Below are 20,678 nucleotides of genomic sequence, written 5' to 3' on the forward strand. Positions count from 1 at the left end.
CTTTTCTGCTTTATTTCATAAATGAGGGGGTCATATATTTAAAAGTTAAAATATTATAATATTATAACATAATAAATATTCCTCAATAAGGTATGTGGCAAAATAAAAATAGATATTAAATAATTACTTTTCATTTACAAGTGGGAAATTGATCAGACCTATTTTATATTTTCCCTTTTTATGTCTTAATTGTCCAGAAAAAATTTATTTTTTATATTTTATATTATTTTTATAAATCCAACTCTAAGAATTGATGCCCCCAAAACAACCAAGGGAGATAGTATGATATCTTCAGTCCATGTTGCTTCTGAAAATACTTATTAAAAGTGGAACTAGACCTGTCTTAAGTAGATAACAGAAAAATAAACTATTATGGTGTTTGTATATTTAAAATAATCCAAAACAAAATAAAAGAAAAATCCACACTCAAGAATGGCACCCACAATATTCAAGAATAAAGTATTCTGCATATATACTAACAACTGTGTGGCTAAATATTTTCCTAAAAACATGCATATTATAAGGCCTTTTATAATTGAGTTTATAAAAACCAAACTGTATTGTTTATATATCAACTGTCATGATTGAAGCTTTCTGCACACCAGGAGAGTTAAAACTAACATCTGTTGTTCTGTAAAACTAAAGATGAAATATAATCAAACTAGCTTTTCACTAGAAAATTTTATATATCTCAGCAATCTGTTATACTTCTTGTCATCAAAAAATAGACTCCAAGATGCAGTTATTCTTTCAAAATGTTAGTTTCTACTGCGTTACTCTTTAAGAACCATTTTAATCAAATCACATTTCTTGGAGAAAATTCACTTAGGGTTCTGAATGAATCAGTTGATTTCTACAAGCAACTCTGCCTTGAGTGGTAGAGTTCTAGCTCTCTTAGAAGTATTTTTTCTCTTTCAAAGAGAATAAAAAATCTGTAGAGACTTTCTTACTGACTTACTAAATATAAAGAATAGAAAGTATATAATAAAATTTTGGAATACAATAACGTTTAAGTTTCTACAGTTTTTTTTCTATAAACTAGCTATAACCTCAGAAAAGTCATCTAAGTTCTCTGTGCTTTAGTTTCATCTTTAAAACAAAGAGATTAGAATAGACAATCTCTAAGGTTCCTTACAATTCTCACATGGTATGATTCTGTGCTTTTGAAGGAATATTTAATTGATATATTGAATGTGCATAAATCAAGAGAACTGAACTAAAACAGCACAGCTGAACTAAACCTCTCCTATTAGAAAAACACAAAGACTGTGTTAAAGCCCAACTTCTCAAACCTTACTAGGCCCATTCCCTCTTCAGCCAGAACAATGAATAGCCCAGAGTTAAAACCAAATATCTTAGTTAAATAAATTATTTTAATTACATTGTGCCAGCGAGGTCTAGGCTGGTGGTGTAGTTTACATTATTTTCATCCTATTTACATTCAAGATAATCTATACAGTTAAGGTTGGGGGCTACTTAATATTCTTGCACTTCAAAACCAGTGAAGTTAAATACAGCAGAGTATTAGTCATTATCATATTCTGTCAATTTCAAAAGTATGTTGAATACCACTTATGGACTAGAAAAACAACACAAAGGTAAAAAAGAAAATCTTGCTGACAAATGCTGATGTTCAAATGAATTCAGTTGTGTTTTGCCATTTCTCAAAAAAAGAGAGGAGGGAGGAGATGTCAGGAGAAACCTACTTCGGTAATACTGAACCATGACATTTCAGGAGCTTTTATGAGAAATTAATGTACCATGAAGCAGCACTTTGCTACTAGTGCAGTGCAAGTTGGTTTTCCTTTGTCTAACTATGGGCAGCAAATGAGGTATTTAACTGTAAAATAGAAAAATCGGGTGATTCAAGAAGAAAATTCAAAATCATTCATAAGAGATAATTAGCATTATTCAAAAAGTTTAAAATTCTACTTTTATTTAACATGCATTCAATGTTACACATGCTTTGCTAGGGAAAAATCCTTTGAATGTAAGACTGCTATTTTGTTTATGAGACAGAAAATATTTCCTTTGCAAGAGATTCTGGATTTCTGAGAATGAAATCCAAGTCTTCTCAACCTGAGTGCTACACATTTATAAACCGAGAAAAATGCATCTTACCCATACTGGAGAAATGTTTCTAACCATCAACGAAGTATAAAATGTGATCCCTGACTTTATTCTTGGAAGGACCAGCTTTTATTTTATATAACTTCAAAGAAGGGGACCTAGTGACTGTAACTGAATAATGAATACATATTTAGCACCTAAATTTAGAGAACAGTTAAGTATTGCCATAGTTTTAAATCACTGTACGTCCACAGATTGGGGGGAAGTCAGATATGTGTTGTTCAATGATATCAGAACATTCTCAAAGATTGAAATATCAAGCTTCCAAAAATTATCCTTGATTTGCGAATGCATCTATCTATAACATTCAAACACAATATTATCATTTCTTCCTGGAGTTACAGGCATATATTCTTTTAATAAGTAAAGAAATAAATGAGGTCAATTTTTCTTTACCACCATTAAACTGTCTTCTGAATGTGGCACTTTTTCAGAGACTTATACAGAAAATAGTCCTTAAAAAAATGTCATTCAGGGCTTCCCTGGTGGCGCAGTGGTTGAGAATCTGCCTGCCAATGCACGGGACATGGGTTCGAGCCCTGGTCTGGGAAGATCCCACATGCTGCAGAGCAACTGGGCCTGTGAGCCACAATTACTGAGCCTGCGTGTCTGGGGCCTGTACTCCGCAACAAGAGAGGCCGCGATAGTGAGAGGCCCGAGCACTGCAATGAAGAGTGGCCCCCGCTTGCCACAACTAGAGAAAGCCCTCGCACAGAAACAAAGACCCAACACAGCCATATTAAAAAAAATTTCTTTAAAAAAAAAATGTCATTCATATTCTACCACTGGTATTATTTTAAATAATACCAGTGGTAGAATACCTCTTTTCTATGAGGCAGAGGTCAAGAATGAAGTAAATGATCATGGGCCTCTGCTGAAAAACATAAGCAAATATAAAGCAGGAACAAAGAAAACAAATATTAATTTCTGGCAATATATTGGCACATAAGTGCTTATCTATGGGGTAAAAAAATTACCAAATGAAAAGATAATAAATGTTTGCTGTGACATTATTCCAAGTGAATGGAGCCTATACCTAAGAGAAATAGTCTTGTGTTGCCTCTAAATAAACTTGACTTTAATTCTGGATGGAACACTTTGCTTCATATGTTAAAACTGATACATGGTATTAACTAAAGTTTTCCATGAGACAATCTAATCATCCCCACTGAATCATCATATAATCTTACCTCTTCTCCCTATTCGCTTACAGGAAGGCTTCCCTTGACTCATAAGGGAGGAAAAAGGCTTAAAAACACATGTTCTTACTCCAAGGAGGATGGCAAATTTCAGTAGTTCACAATCCTTACATTTGTCATTTATGTTCACTGTAACCAACTGCATTCCTCACTACATAATTAATTTCCTCACATACAGAAGAACTAAAATTCTCTTATTTATATCTTTAAGGTAAATTTTTCTATCTTCTTTAAGGTATTCTAGTTTATTTTTGAAAGGAAATGAATACACAAAAACACAGGAACACTGTTGATTCAATTTAGTTGTTAATAAAGTGCATGTGGCTTTCAATATGAATATTGTTTGATACATTACAGCTTAAGTAAATAGCTAACTAAATCAAAATGAAGATTCAGCTTAGTACCTAAGATGTGGAAAATATGAGACAAGAATATAAATTCTATATAAATAGTAACAGAATTGGGAGAAATATTCTTCTTTCTCAAAAGAAGCCAACTGAAAATATTCTTAAATCAAGTGGACTTCTGCTTCCCAAACAACCAGACATGCTACACAATAATACCAACATGCAATACCTGAAATGTAGAATTACATTCTGACTGCTGCCCTTGAACTTCTGCATTTAATTCACAATTCTCTGGTGTCTGATTGATTTCATCTTGCAAAGTAGGAGATGTGCCATGAGTGTCATCTACAGGAGCACTGTCAGACAAGGTATCTAAGTTTTCAGGGGAATGAGCTATGTGAGGCTTACTATCTCCCGTCCCTTCATCAAAATGTGTCCTCTGATCAGCATCATCTAGCTGTTGAACTGAAGTTAGATACTGTTCAAGCAGACTATTATCCTGCTCATTGTTTGTGCTTTCCTTACTCCATTCACCATGTTCTTCACTAACATCCCCTATATCTGACTCTTTGCCATATTTGACTGTGTCAATGGAATTCCCCATTATGGAACTTTCACTACCTTCTGTGGAACTTTTTTCAAAATCCAAAGAATCCTGTAAACAGTGAACTTGTTCTGTTAAGGAGGAATGAAAACCAGAGTCTGGAAATTCTGGTAAGGATTTCTCTTGAGGAGCTTCATCAGGAGCAATGAACCAATCGGAGTTTTGATCAGAAGAGGGCTCCTGACTTTGGGTGAATAATGGAGGGTTAGATGGCACCAGAGTACTTGATACAGGAGGAACATCAGGACAGCAGGAACTTAGATGCTGGTCCACCGTCTGCTGCCAAGCTTGTAGAGACCTTACCTATAAACCAAAGGATATAGTTTTACTACAAAATATAAATCATGCCTGTTTTACAACTGTCCTTCGAGCTTTCTTCCCCAATACTCATGAAGTTGGTAATTGGCAGATGGCATAACTGGAGTTAGAAACGACCTGACTCCCCTTATCCTTTCCATAGCACCCCCAGCCTAGACCTGGCTGGCACAAGTGGTTCACGTCCTTGGTAATAAAAGGTCCTCACCAGCAGAGCAGGGATGGGCCAAAGTAATTCTTTTCCTACTACTGGAAAAATAATCAGAAGCACAATAGCACATGTATAGCTGACTAAGGGGTAAATAAGGTACTCGATAAGATACACTGAGGTCTATCTAATAAGACAGATTAGAGCCTATTAATATGAGTAGATTCGCTAAAATAAAAGTCTCATTTTAGATACCCATTTGGGATAAGAGTTTTTAAAAACTAACAATATAATATATACAACTCTAAAATACCTAAAAATACCCCAAGTTCTTGATAATATGCTTTTACACTTTTAAAGTATAATTAAAATCTCAGAATTTTACTGTAAAATCTGCAACAAGAAAGCAATATATAGAATTTTTTAGTTTCCCTTTGACCATCCTCCAAGGCAATCACTGATAGCAGGTTAATATGTAGCCTTCCAGACCTTTTACTATGTATTTTCAAATATAATATAGGTAAAATCCTATTATAACAAATTTGTTTATAAAAATACTTCCAGGGGCTTCCCTGGTGGCGCAGTGGTTGAGAGTCCGCCTGCCAATGCAGGGGACACGGGTTCGTGCCCCGGTCCGGGAAGATCCCACATGCCGCGGAGCGGCTGGGCCCGTGAGCCATGGCCGCTGAGCCTGCACGTCCGGAGCCTGTGCTCCGCGATGGGAGAGGCCACAACAGTGAGAGGCCCGCGTACCGCAAAAAAAAAAAAAAAAAAACTTCCAAGGAATTATTATCAAGAAGTATTTGTTGGGATACAATAATAGTAAAACCAATGTTTTAGGGAACTGTCCCTAAAGTGTGCTACTACAGGATTCAAACTCTCTCCCTGGAAGTCTTGTGTACCTTTTAGGACATGCATATTATAGCCATCACACACTATTTCAATCACCTTTCACTCAAATAGTCTCAAAAGATAAAACAAGATAGCTACAAGAAAGTTCAAATTGGGCTTTTTATTTCTACTGGAAAATTATAACAATAACCCTCAATTTAGTACTTTCCTTCAGTGTTATAGTTCTTTATCTCTCTGGTCAAAATTATGAAAATATTTTTCTTCAGGCTAAATAAAACATAACAAAATTCACTGTCCTAGTTCAGAGTGGCAAGGAACACAAACCACATCCTTAACCTTGAGAAAGGGTGCTTACTTTACCTGTAACTACTCTATGATTATCAGGAAATCTAGAATTTTTCTCTGTTCACACAGTAGGTAATTCAGCAGGAGGGAGCTTACCTGGTTCCAAAGGAATCTGACAGCCTCTTCTTCTACAAATTTTTTAATACGTTCTTCATCTCTTTCTTTTCGTAATCTACAATAATTCAAAATCCATTACTGATACAAGAAAGGGTGCTTTGAATTGTACTTCTTGTTATGACGAATAAACATATACATTGTAAAGAGATTAATATTCTAATAACAGTCCTTTCCACTTATAGAATATCTAAGTGAAACTTTAGTTTTAAGCTATGACTCAACATACAAGCCAACTAAGATGTGACTGAAATTCAGATTATACTGGTTCTACAAAGGATTGCCAGTAATGAAAAATAAAAAATATTAAATGGCTCTTTATCTGGCCTCAATTTCCCAGCCAAACACACCAAAGGGGCAGGAGCTACAGAAAGGATCAGGACCATAGCCTGAAACATCCTCTTCTAAGAGACCAGTAGGACTAATCACATCAAATTTCACATCCCTGTTTGCCTCCTGACATACTCTTTGCTATCAACAGACCTTCCCCTCATTCATTAAAGTTTTCACTCTGTGCTCACTGCCCCCCTCTCTGTACTTAAACTAATCAGAAACCTAAGCTTCTCTTAGCTGTCCATTATCTCTTAAACTGTCACCCCATTTTGTTCTGAACCTCTGATCTACTTTCTCTAGCTCCCCAAAGCCCTCCTACTGTGCCATGTGGGACTCCCAAATTATAATCAGCAAACTCCCATATACACTCAACCTCTGTAGCTCTCTCAAGTGGCGGCTACTTTTTTCACTCATACATCAGGGTCAGAACGTTGCTTCTCACTGCTGTTTACAAATGAGTCTTAACCTTCCTCCTTCAAGAACTCCAGCCATCCTGCTAAATTTCCCAAAACTCTTTTTCAAGTACTGACCTCCCATTATCGACCCCCATTCACTGAAGGCTCAGCACTAGTCTTTTTCTCTGCCCTGTTCCCCTTGTCATTTCTGGAACTCTTGACATTCACATGGATGCTCTATCTAACAATAATCCACCCCTCATCACTCATCCTCAGTCCCACTCTAGACCCAAGCATTTTTTTTTAACATCTTTATTGGAGTATAATTGCTTTACAATGTTGTGTTAGTTTCTGCTGTATAACAAAGTGAATCAGCTATACATATACATATATCCCCATATCTCTTCCCACTTGCGTCTCCCTCCCACCCTCCCTATCCCACCCCTCTAGGTGGTCACAAAGCACTGAGCTGATTTCCCTGTGCTATGCAGCTGCTTCCCACTAGCTAGCTATCCTACATTTGGCAGTGTATTAGACCCAAGCATTCTGACTACACCATTTTCGAAAATGGTTTCAAGCAACAACACAAACCACTACGTCCAATCCTCCCAGTTCACTTGTTCTTGCCATAATCTGCAACAACCTGGACGACCAATCTTCACCTATGACCACCAAACAAATGACCCCTTTCTCTTGTCTTTCCTTCTACCTCGCTTAAATTCTGAGATCCATCATTATAATCATTCCCTGCCCAAGTGTCGTCAGCTCCCTTGCCCTTCCCTCTCTCCCCTACCATGTTCACCTGGAAAAAAATCCGTTCCTGGCTGAACCATGTCCAAAATCAGAATGGAACAGCTGAGAGTTGTTGATGAAAATCATACAGTCTGACCTATCGTTTTGCACTTTAAGTTTTTCCCCACCCTGTCCAGTTATCCTCCTCCATTCCCCTTAGAAGTTCACTTTGAAGATGAATACCGCACACCTCATACCTCTCTTAAACCTCCCACATCCTCACCCTTCTCCTCACTTCCAAATGCTGACTGCATCCTGTATATTATTGGAAAAGGAGAAACAACCGTCAGACAGGACTTCCCTATCCCACCATCAAACCTACCACCTTACCTGCTCCTGTTCCCTCTACTTGTGCACTGGACTTCTTCTCTCACCTTCTCAAGAACTTCCATCCTGCACTTCTTTCTTTGCTCTGCACCATCAGTTCTTCCTTCCTTATAGAATTATTTCCATCAACACATAAACCTGCTCTGTATCTCCCATCTTTAAAAAAGAATCTTCTTAAGTCCAGATTCTCCTCTGGCATCCACCTACTCTCTCCTCTTCCTCACATCAACACTTCCCAAAAGTCGGCTACCCTCACTCTTCACCTCTCACTCACTACTCAATCCTTTCCAAACTGCCTTCATCCCACTACCCTCTGGAGCTGCTCTTAAGAAGTTCACTGGGCAGGAAAAGGTTAACTCAACAGGACTGGGGTGTTTGAACCCCGTACATTCTAAAGACAGGACTAGCCTTGACCAGCTCCTGCGAGATAACCTCCAAGCCCGTGGAATATCCTGCCTGATAAGAGTATCTTTGTACATCTGGGACCTTGGTCTATGCTAACAGTGTACTTTCTGGTGAATACCTGTTTTGTTCACCTGAGACCCTGGGCCACAATGCATCAGTTTGACCTTGGGTGGGGACTGAGGTCTGAGTAGTTAAGGTCAATCACATGGGCACTCAATGCGTAGGTGACTGACCCCCCAGTAAAAACCCTGGATGCCAAGACTCGAGCGAGCCTCCCTTGAGGTTCACATACTTCATATGTGTTGTCACACATTGTTGCCAGGAGAATCGAGCCCCATGTGTACAACTGCACTGGAAGAAGACAACTAGAAGCTTGTACTTGGTCTCTCCTAAACTCTGCCCTGTGTGTCTTTTTCCTTTGCTGATTGTAATCTATATCCTTTCACTCTAATAAACCATAATCATGAACATAAAGAATAGCTTTCTTGAGTCCTGTGAGTCCTTTTTGCAAATCTTCAAACCTGAGGATAGTCTTGGGGACCCTCAACACAGTCACCAATAACCTCCAGCTGCTAAATCTAACACACAGTTTCCTGTCCTCTTAACAGCACCTCTCTTCTCTCCTGAAACACTTCCCTGTTGGAGCTGGGACACACACTCTCCCAGTTCTCCTACCACTCTAGCTGTCCCTCCTCAGTCTCTTTTATTGCTTCCTCCTCTCCCACCTGATAATATTAATAAATACTGCTGGTTACAATACTAATACTCAGAATAAATCTATAAAATCCTAGTTTTCCTGAGTTGACAGTCATGAAAACATGTGAGCCATGGAATGAACAAGTAATTTCCACCATAGCCCCCAAATTTTAGCCCCTTCTAAGTCCCTGCTATTTTCTTTAATTCTTATGTCACCTACTGGGTTCTATGTAGACTTTCTCATCTTCTCATTTTTGTACTTAAAATTCAGTTTTTCTATATTTTCTGTACCTTCCGTGTTTGGGTATATAGATGTCCATAAGGCATGCGTTCGTTCAAAATTTACTGCTATGCTGCATCTATGTTCCAATTGCTGTACTACAGATGAAGATGCATATGGCAGTCCCTGCACTCAAGATGCTTTCAGTATATTGTAGGAGACAAACCAAGAGTGGCAACATGGTATGGAAAGTGTCTTGGCCACAAAAGCAGTGATTCAGTGTTCTGAATCAATGCTAAGAATCTGACACCCCCAAACCAACCAAACAGCACCCAAACTGTAAAAGTCCTAAACAGGGACTTTTCACTCACCTCCTTATTTCATCAGTTAGGCAGACAATGTGCTCCTGCATCCGGCGCAGCCGGATTTCATAGCGTACATCTTTAGCTTGTGGGTTGTAGTTTCTGGCATAAAAGCCCCGCCAACAGGCCTGAAGCTTGGTGGCTGCTTCATTCAATTTCTGAAGGGCAACTTTATTTTGTCCCAAAGTAAGAGATCTGTGGGTTAAAACCCTGCAAGGAAGTTTCTCTGAGGCTGTTTGAGACATGGTTTCTTCACTGTCTGGCTGTGCATGGAAGACATCATGTCCAACTGACTCAGGAAAAGATGTAAGACTGTGGGTGTCGTCCTTTATGACAGCATTGGTTACTGTTGGCTCAGGACAAAGTAATAGCCCATCTTTCTCATTTACCTCTGTACTGATAGCACTTTTTGTCATCTCAACAGAATTCTCATTTGCAGCCCAAAAAGCCTTTTCCCCTTCCTTATCAAAGCCGTTGTTTTCCGGACATTTCACAGATTCATCGGCAGTACCATCATCTTCTAGGCCCAAGTTAATGTCTTGCAGCCTCACCTCAACTGTAGGCGATACTAGAGAGAGTCCTGACGCAACTGGCATAAAAGTAGACTCTGAAGAGAGAAGACTACAGTTTAACTTGTCTTCATCTGTCTGGATGTCTTCCAGGTGCAGGTCATTTCGAGAATATCTTGTAGTGTGTACAGAGGCTGGAAAGTTATTCTTAACAGCATATAAATGGTCATCATTACTGCTTATCCCAACCCAAGAATTGACCTGGATGACGGGTTCTAAAAGAATAAACAGAACATCATTTAAAACATTAAATGTTTAAAGAGGTATTTTTTCAGTTGGATCCTTTTAATGAACTCTAATCCCTGAAATCTAGTAAAGTGCAAGGAAATGCTTTCAGTAATTTCCTCCAATATGCCTAAAACACCAAACCAAATATTTTTAAGAAAATGAATTCTTGCAATGGTCGTAAGAATAATCAAAGTACCATGTCACTTCAAAAGGTAGCAGTCCTCTGAACGTTTTCAAAAATTAGACATATAGTAGTTATATATGTCTATCTGTGTATATACATATATATAAAATATAAGATCCAAATGTTCACTTAAGCTAACAAGTAAAAAATTATGAAAACATGTACTTTTTTTGTTTTATGATACCAAACAGGTTAAACAACTTGGAGAAAAAGGATCAGAGATCGGTTAACTTCTTACCACTTTCCTGGACTACCTGGCAATCTTGAATGGGGCTGGAATGCTCCAGTACAAGGGATGCCCTTGTTTCAACAGAAGCAAGAGAAGACGACTCTTCATTTTGGCTCTGGTTCATCAACTGCCTCTGGTGAAACCTAAAAATCAGTAACATCTGATGTGATTTAACACAAACCAAAAAAAGAAAGCTTTTTCTGCTTCCTTTGAAGGGGTCAAAAAGGTAGAAGTTTACAAGCTTTCAAAGTATATACCTTTGAAAGGCAAGAATATAAAATGGGAAAAAGACAGTCTCTTCAGCAAGTGGTGCTGGGAAAGTTGGACAGCTGCATGTAAATCAATGAAGTTAGAACACAACCTCACAGGGGAATTCCCTGGTGGTCCAGTTGTCCCTCCACGCTCTCACTGCTGAACACCCAGTTTCGATCCCTGATTGGGGAACTAAAATCCCACAAGCCATTCAGCGCAGCCAAAACACAAAACAAACAAAAAAAAGAACACACCCTCACACCATGCACAAAAATAAACTCAAAATGGCTTAAAGACTTAAATATAAGACAAGACACCATAAAACTCCTAGAAGAAAGCATAGGCAAAACATTCTCTGACATAAATCATACAAATATTTTCTTAGGTCAGTCTCCCAAGGCAATAGAAATAAAAATAAAATTTTAAAATGGGGGGCTTCCCTGGTGGCACAGTGGTTAAGAATCTGCCTGCCAATGCAAGGGACATGGGTTCGAGACCTGGCCCAGGAAGATCCCACATGCCGAAGAGCAACTAAGCCCATGTACCACAACTACTGAGCCTGAGCTCTAGAGCCCGCAAGCCACAACTACTGAGCTCACGTGCCACAACTACTGAAGACTGCGCATCTAGAGCCCATGCTCTGCAACAAGAGAAGCCACAACAATGAGAAGCCCGTGTACGGCAATGAAGAGTAGCCCCCGCTCACAACTAGAAAAAGCCTGCTCACAGCAACGAAGACCCAACACAGCCAAAAATTTTAAAATTAATTAATTAATTATTTTTAAAAGCCATTTTAAAAAAAAGGGACCTAATCAAACCTACAAGCTTTTGCACAGCAAAGGAAACCATAAAAAAAAAAACAGCAACAACAAAAGAAAAGACAACCTACAGACTGGGAGAAAATATTTACAAACGATGTGGCTGACAAGGGTTTAATCTCCAAAATATACAAACAGTTCATACAACTCAACAACAAAGAAAACAACCCAATTGAATAATGGGCAGAAGACCTTAACAGACATTTATCCAAAGAAGACATACAGATGGACAGTAGGCACATGAAAAGATGCTCAACATCACTAATTATTGGCGAAATGCAAATCAAACCTAAAATAAGGTATCACCTCACATGGGTCAGAATGGCCATCATCAAAAGTCTACAAATAACAGGGACTTCCCTGGTGGTCCACTGGTTAAGAATCCACCTTCCAATGCAGGGGATTGGGGTTCAATCACTGGTCGGGAACTAAGATCCCACATGCCACGGGGCAACTAAACCCATGCACCACAACTACTGGGCCCTCGCACACTAGAGCCTATGTGCCACAGCTAGACAGAAGCCCAAGCACTGCAACTACAGAAGCCCAAAAACCACAATGAAGATCCCGCGTGCCACAACTAAGACCCAATGCAGCCAAATAATAAAATTTTAAATAATAATAAAATTAAATTTAAAATTTTTTTTAATTTTTTTAAAAGTCTACAAATGACAAATGCTGGAGAGGGTATGGAGAAAAGGGAACCCTCCTACACTGTTGTTGGGAATGTAAATTGGTGCAGCCACTATGGAAAACAGTATGGAAGTTCCTCAGAAAACTAAAAATAGAATTACCATATGATCCAGCAATCCCACTCCTGAGCATATACCCAGACAAAACTATAATTCAAAAAGACACATGTACCCCTTGTTTATAGCAGCACTATTTACAATAGCCAAAACATGGAAACAAGCTGAATGTCCATCGACAGATGAATGGATAAAGAAGATGGGGTATATATACACAATGGAATACTACTCACCCATAAAAAAGAATGAAATAATGCCATTTGCAGCAACATAGATGCAACTAGAGATCATCATACTGAAGTATGTCAGAAAGAGAAAGACAAATACATATGATATCACTTGTATATGGAATCTAAAATACGGCACAAAAGAACCTGTCTACAAAACAGAAACAGACTCACAGACATAGAGAACAGACTTGTGGTTGCCAAGGGGGAGGAGGGGAGTGAGAGGGATGGACTGGGAGTTTGGGGTTGGTAGATGCAAACCATTACATTTAGAATGGATAAATAACAAGGTCCTACTGTACAGCACAGGGAACTACATCCAATCTCCTGGGATAAACCATAATGGAAAAGAATATTAAAAAAATGTCTATGTGTGTATACCTGAGTCACTGTGCTGTACAGCAGAGATTGACACAACATTGTAAATCAACTCTACTTCAATAAAATAATTTTTTTTTTAAAAAGAGAAAGTATATACCTTTAATAACCCCCAAATTACAAAGTCTCATTTAAAAGCACTGGATAGAAAAGGTTAAGAAACTTATTTTTAAATCACATAGTCAGACATCATCATATGCATACACATGCACAAACCTTCAAAGGCAGGACCTCTGATAAAAGAAGTGACTACTAAATGCTTCTAGCTATACTTTTTTTTTTGGCTGCACTGCACAGCTTGTGGGATCTTAGCTCCCCAACCAGGGACTGAACCTGGGCCCTCCCCAGTGAAAGTGTGGAGTCTTAACCACTGAACCGCCAGGCAATTCCCAAAATATACTTCTTTTTTTTTTTTTTTTTTTTTTAAATTTTTATTTATGTTTGGCTGAGTTGGGTCTTTGTTGCCGCGTGCGGGCTTTCTCTAGTTGCAGCGAGCGGGGGCTACTCTTCATTGAGGTATGCAGGCTTCTCATTGTGGTGGCTTCTCTTGCTGCGGCGCACGGGCTTAGTTGCTCTGCGGCATGTGGGATCTTCTCGGACCAGGGATCGAACCCACATCCCCTGCATTGGCAGGCGGATTCTTAACCACTGCGCCACCAGGGAAGACTCCAAGCTATACTTCTTAATGTTAGTATTTTAAAACCCATATGAAACACCCACATTAAGGGACAAATGCAGTTTTTAAAAATCCCACTCTCCCATGCTGCTTGGCTCTCCCCACTGAAGAAATGATTAGCAATGCAGTTAGTTACTGGGGAGTAAACTGGACTGCACTGCAAGGTTCGGTTCCCCTACAGAACTGCTGCAGTGACCAGTGGCCCAAGTGCCCAGAAATGTGGGCCGCAGCACTCGCCTCAGTCCTACTAACCCTGCAGGAAAGAGTCAGAGGTATTTTCACTTGTGAATTCATCAGCCGCTACAGATAAATGGGCTCACCTCTGCTTGCTCAGAATCTTCTCTAGTTTGGCATCCTCTGCAGTCTGAAGACCCAGCGTAGAAGTGAGAGGACAGACTGTAGCCAGATACTGGACAAGCTGGATGTGCTGGCCAGGCCGATATGCTCTCCCCTTGCCTTGACTATACAGCCATTCAGCTTTTAAACTGGAATTGAGGGACATAAAGAAGAAGGGATGGCACTAGGGTAGACAAGATACATTTTTAAGCAGTAACGATTCTTCCTTCTTAATTTACCTTTATAGCATCATTGGATATTTTTCATAAATAAAATTCACTCAAGTTAAAAAGAAAATCTAACCTTCTGATACATTCTCCTTACTATTACAATGTTTTAAACCTTTTTCTTGCTTAGGAGCACTTCCAAAGATTTTTACTAATATTTTAAATTTATTTAAAATAAATATTTTCCAAATATTTTAAAATTATTTTCAAAGAAGCAATGAATAGTCCCTCTATTCAATATCAACCTGAAGTACCTAAATACATAAATTGTGCTTAAATCCATTAGTTTATAATGATAGTTTTTTTTTAAAGCTTATTGGTCACAGCTGAAGGATGCTAGTGAACTACCAACTCATTATTTTTAAAAAACTGATAAATAAAGGAGACAAATTAAATATTATTAATTCTACCTTTCCTATACAAACTATACCAATGACCAAATAGTTACTTTATAGAAGTATTCCAGCTAATAAAAATATTGATAGAATTAAAATTTCACCATTTTGCAACTCTCAATGAATTAATGGATTTAGGCACTGATCATTAATAGCTACTCCTAACACAAGAGACAACCAGACACCACGTGCCTCTCCATAGAACCCACAAAGTAGTCCTTCCCCCAACAAAGATCTGATCAAACCTCCACATCCAACTACCAATTTACAGGAAATACAGAAGGAGAGGAGTATGTCAACGGACACGGAGACATAGCAATTGGCAAAATAAGTACAGTGGGAAACTCTATAGGACAAATAATCTGACTTCTTCAACAACCAAAAAAAGAGAAAAGAAAGCAAAGAAAATTAAGAAGAGGAGGAACCCATAGAGAGATTTGAAAGCATCATCTTGGACCTCCAGCCAAGTCGAGCCTTCAAACGACTCCTGCCCTGTGTGATCTCACCACAAGATCCCAAGTGAAAACTACCAAATCAGCACAGCCAACCCATGGAGCATGCAATGATAATACATTTTTAAAACACTGAAAAAGAGAGCAGGAAAGAAATTTTTTTAATATATCAACCAATTACAATGTACGGCCTTATTTCGATCCTGTTTCCAAAAATCCATTACAAAACTGCATTTATGAGGACTACTGGAAATGTAAGCACTTAACTAATATCTGGTGTTATTATGGAATTATTGTTAAATTTTTTGATAAGTGATAATATTGTAGTTATTTCTTTAAGAGTCCTTATCTTTTAGAGATGAAATTATATATAATCTGAGACTTGTTTCAAAATAATACAGGAAAAGGGGGTGTGGGTGAAGGTATAGATGAACAAAGTTGGCCATGAATTGAAAACTGCTGAAGTTGGGTGACAGATTCAGGGGAGGTCATTACACTACTGTTTACTTTTGCAATATGTTTGAATTTCTTTTTAATTAACATGCTTTTGCCTCAATTTTATCATTCTTAAATCTGCCCATCAACTTGAAGTTAAAGTTGCATCATTTTGGCATACTTTGTTTCTCTGTAACCATTTAACTCAGCATTGCAAATAGTTTGAAAATCACTTCCAATCCACAACCATTTTCTTCAACTTTCACATTAAGGTATCCACATTATACAAAAAACTGTATAGTCCAAAACTGTTAAGCCACCCAAGATGTATTATATAGACTGAAAAGAAACTGGTTCTTTTGATAGCTGGTTAAATAGTGCAGAAGAGTCTTGGTGCAGTAAAATGAGTTTAGTTTTCTATGATGTGCCAGTGTCACAAGAAAGGAGAAACTGTTTTCTAACAATGAGTTATAAAGTATGCCAAGCTGATTAACTGAAGTCATGTAACAATAAAAATTTTAATACAGTTAATAAAAATAATTAGAAGTATTTCTTCCATAGACACATTCCTGTGGATTAAATAAAGCTCATTCAGAATCTTCATGAACTCTAAGTTTCCATAAGTTCTCCTGCCAAGCAAATGGCTTGTTGAAAGGCTGTCCCTAAAAAAGGTCCATAATAGAGGACAATCCCCAACTTTAATAGCTAGCAAGCGACACTTCCAGGTTATAGATGGTTTGTAGTTTGGGAGGAAAGAAAAGCGAAAGTAAAAGGATACAGAAGGAGGCTCAGGTATTCCACAGTTTAAGTGTGCGAGGTGAACCACGAACTGTGGAGTATCAACTACTGTAAGATCTGTTTTTCTGCCTTTGCTTCACATTCATCAATAAACACACCATTACACAAGTTTATTAATCCATACGATATTTTCTTAGGTAAAAATAATCTCTCCGCCTATTCAAAGACAAAATTAAAATTAATTCAGCTCTAACATATTAATTTCAAATCACTGGAATATGACTTTTCTCTTGAAATTAAAGGAACAGTCTACATTATATAACAGGGATAGCAACTACTGAGAGAATTTAAAACTGCTTTCACCTAATTAAAAAAAAAAGGAATAATGGATGAAATGATATCTGGTATTTGATTTTAAAATATCCTAACCAAAAAAAAAAAAGTGCGGGATAGACGAAACAAGATTGGCAAAAGGCTGATAACTGTTGAAGCCACATGGTGGGTATTTAGGTGTTCATTATGTTACTCTACTTCTGTATATATTTTAAATATCCTTTCAAAAAATGAAACGTCTCCAAAATTCTGCTCCCTAAGTTCTGATCTGTAAGCAACAGAGGTGTAGCTTGGTACTAGGTCCTAACAACAGTAAAACAGAGATTGAAAACAAATTCAGAAAGAACTCCAAATACTGAGGTGTTACACAAAGGTCCTTCCCCAGGTGTGCTTCTCTCTGAGAAAGTCTTCAGCCAAAGCACCACAGCGGTGGGTGACTGCTCAAGTTACTTTTTTGGGTGACACACACTCAAGATCTGGCTACCCAAGGTCATCAGGGAACTTGGGACACTTTTCATCATGGAGAAAAAATTTAACTTGGTTGTTCTTAGCAAATAACAGGCTGGGTAGGTACAAAAACTAGAAATTCCTTCCTGCTTATCCTTCAGGGCAATCCCAAGGTTGACCAGGAAAATGTTGGAACACTGCTCTAGCTCTCCCTTAGAATAATTCCTCCCTCCAAGACAAAATACTTCCAGAGTTGTTTTAAAACATGGGAGCACTGTTTACAGACTACACAGTTGTCTCAGACATCAACTGCAGCAGCATTTTTCTCAACAACCTAGGTTCTTTGGTTTGAAGAGAACTCTATTTACCCACTCTTCTATGCACTGACATTTGGGTTGTTTCCCAAATGTCCCACATAGCTCCCAAATGTTTGGAGCCATTATGAATAAGGCTGCTACGAACATGCTTATATATATGTTTTTCGGTAGAAATAAGCACCTATTTCTCTAGGGTATATACCAGAAACCAAACTGCTGGGTCATAGTGTATTTATAAGTCCAACTTCAGTAAATACTGCCAGTTTTTCAAAATGGCTGCACCATTTACACTCCTAGAACAGTGTATGAGAGTTCCAATTGTTCTACATACTCATCAATACTTAGTATTGTCCGTCCTGTTAATTTTAGCTACTCTGGTGGGAGCTGGTTGATTTGAAGCCTCCATGATAAACGAGGAAAAAAAAAAATCTTTCTGAATTGGGCTTCCCTGGTGGCGCAGTGGCTGAGAGTCCGCCTGCCAATGCAGGGGACACGGGTTCGTGCACGGTCCGGGAAGATCCCACATGCCGCGGAGCGGCTGGACCCGTGAGCCATGGCCTCTGGGCCTGCGCGTCCGGAGCCTGTGCTCCACAACGGGAGAGGCCACAACAGTGAGAGGCCCGTGTACCACAAAAAAAAAAAAATCTTTCTGAATTATCAAAAAAATCAACATAGTGGTTATCTCTAGTGGGGAGGGGAGTTATGATGAGAGTGGGGCAAAGGAGATCTCTGGAGTGCTGGTTTTGTTCTAGTCTTACTTTCAGTGATGATTATATGGGTATTTTTAAATAGTACGTTTGAACTATTTCTGAATTGGCTACCCAAGTAAAAGTCCACTCTTCCCTACCTCCTGAAGAATCTGAAATTAAACAACTACAAAACATTATAGAGAAAGTTCCAAAAAAATACAAATTCACCTTAAAGTCACTTGGATTAAAACCATTTCCACAGTATAGAAATATAGCCTTTGCATTATTATTCATCTATTCAACAGATATCTTCTGCTTTTTAACACTAGCCTTAGTTTCTACAAAACTCTTCAATCCCCAGTCCCTATCCTTAAGTAATAATGACAATTATCACTTATTAACCATCTACTGTCTGACCAGTATTATGCTATATCCATTATCTTTAGTTCTCACAGCATCCTTGAAAGCTAGGTAGTTTTAGCCACATTTTACAGATGAGAAAACTAAGGCTCAGAGAAGTTATGGAACTTGTCCAGGCCACACTGCTAATGGTGGCAGGGAAAGATGTGAAGCATTCTCTTGTCTCTCCTGACCAGATCTCATTCTCTTCCCAGGTCTCTCTTTATACCAAATCCTTACCTCTGCGCACCTCACCATGCTGCGCCATATATGAAAATGTTGCCAGTCCTACTCCCACAGAGAAATCTGATAACGTCTTTCTTTCTAATAAAGGAAGATCCAGAGAAGATAATCCAAGTAAACCCATATTCCAACTTTAGAATTACCCACAGTTTGAAATAAAATAACGTGTCTGAATACACAGCAACACTCACTGCAGGAAAAAGGAAAAGCCACACTTTTTTGTAGGCAAACCAGAGCTGACATATGTCCCGCACCCTACACCAGCACCACCACTATGTAGCTCCTGGTTGCCATTCCTCACTGCCCCACACCCTGTATAGCAACTAGACGAAAGAGAGGGAGAAAGAAAAGGAAAACCCTGTCAGTAATCTACCATTCCTTCTCCCATCGGGAAACCCCTCAAGCGACTATCAATCTGTAGAACAGAAGGACAAAAACAGCGAGGAAGAATGTATGTGTTGAGTCCATGAATGCAGGTGTGTATGCAGTGAAAGGAAGAAGAGAAATGAGGCAGAGTGAAGAGAATTAAGTCATCTTGATTCTCACTATCCTCTCTAAATCCACCCCTTCTTTTGGTACGCGGGCCTCTCACTGTTGTGGCCTCTCACTGTTGTGGCCTCTCCCGTTGCCGAGCACAGGCTCCGGACGCACAGGCTCAGTGGCCATGGCTCACGGGCCCAGCCGCTCCGCGGCATGTGGGATCTTCCCGGACCGGTGCAGAACCCGTGTCCCCTGCATCGGCAGGCGGATTCTCAACCACTGTGCCACCAGGGAAGCCCAAATCCACCCGTTCTTGTCCACAATCTAGTTCCTTACCTCCCCTAAAGCTCTGATTCTACTGATCATGTACCAGCGTCCAGAAGACCCCATCATGCAGGGGTCCCAGCTCCAAGCTGCAGAAACCATCAAAGATCTAGAGAAGGGGGAGTTCCCACTTCTCCTGTTTCACAGGTAGAAGGTGAGGACCAGTCAGCATGTCTGCTACCAGTTCCAAATTGGAACTCTGCACGCATTTTCCCAAGGTCACTGTTATAAAGAGTAGTTGGGTACTAAGGTATTATTAATACTGCCTTTACAATATGATGGATAGGAGCTTTTATGGGATTGATCTGAAATCCTACACAGCATCTATAACACGGTTTCTATGTAGAAATGCTCCAAGCCCCAAACAATTGATTAACAAAAGAATTTTTAGAAATCAATTTGTTGTATGTTGGGCAAAAAGTTAAACTCACTAGCCCCAACCTCTAAGGTTGATATTTATTTCTTATCCTTTTTTAGAAAGGATAAAAAATCCTAAATGAACAGCACAGGGTCTGCTATATGATGGTACAAATGATCTTAATTTCTAAATGCACATTTGAAGAAATATTCAGTTTATTAACCTGTAGTAAGCTAGAAATGGGCTTTTCAGTTAACTTCCATGATAAATGTGATGTTAAAGGGGTCACATTCACCTTTCCTTCTGCGAAATCACATATCCATCTAGGACTCTGAGGTTTAAGCACCAGCTGACGATGTATGGCCGATAGTCGAACCCTGGAATGGAAGGTGTTGCCATCACACAAGGATTGTTCATGATCGACAACTGTTCCAATTCAGTTAAGGATGCCAGAAAAGAGATCTGGAACAAAGGACATCTTTGTTGAATGAAATGCACTACTCAGTGTCAAGCGCAGGGCTTCCACTGATTACACATCTTTGGCAGTTTGAGAATGTAACAATTTCCCCCTTGTTTTGAAAAGTGACAAGTAACACTCTTATATTATCCAC

At 38.9% G+C, this 20,678-nt stretch overlaps 1 protein-coding gene across 3 annotated transcripts in view; it reads right to left on the reverse strand.

The window, feature by feature from the left end:
* Positions 1-231: 231 nt before the first annotated feature.
* The window catches only part of CEP97 (centrosomal protein 97), a 28,174-nt gene continuing 7,727 nt past the window's right edge, over positions 232-20,678 (reverse strand). For 2 of the 3 annotated variants that reach the window (XM_067034731.1, XM_059064668.2), the window contains 6 exons: positions 20,363-20,529; positions 14,215-14,379; positions 10,804-10,937; positions 9,594-10,368; positions 6,037-6,112; positions 1,359-4,583 (listed from right to left, as the gene is read on the reverse strand). In XM_067034731.1, coding sequence (XP_066890832.1) covers positions 3,879-4,583; positions 6,037-6,112; positions 9,594-10,368; positions 10,804-10,937; positions 14,215-14,379; positions 20,363-20,529 — 2,022 coding nt within the window. In that variant the 3' untranslated portion in view covers positions 1,359-3,878. Of the gene's footprint in view, positions 4,584-6,036; positions 6,113-9,593; positions 10,369-10,803; positions 10,938-14,214; positions 14,380-20,362; positions 20,530-20,678 lie in introns of all 3 variants that reach the window. The other variant, XM_059064669.2, reaches the window with a different exon arrangement.

Source organism: Kogia breviceps, chromosome 5 (genome assembly GCF_026419965.1).
Source record: "Kogia breviceps isolate mKogBre1 chromosome 5, mKogBre1 haplotype 1, whole genome shotgun sequence".
In the NCBI taxonomy this organism is placed as follows: Eukaryota; Metazoa; Chordata; class Mammalia; order Artiodactyla; family Physeteridae; genus Kogia; species Kogia breviceps.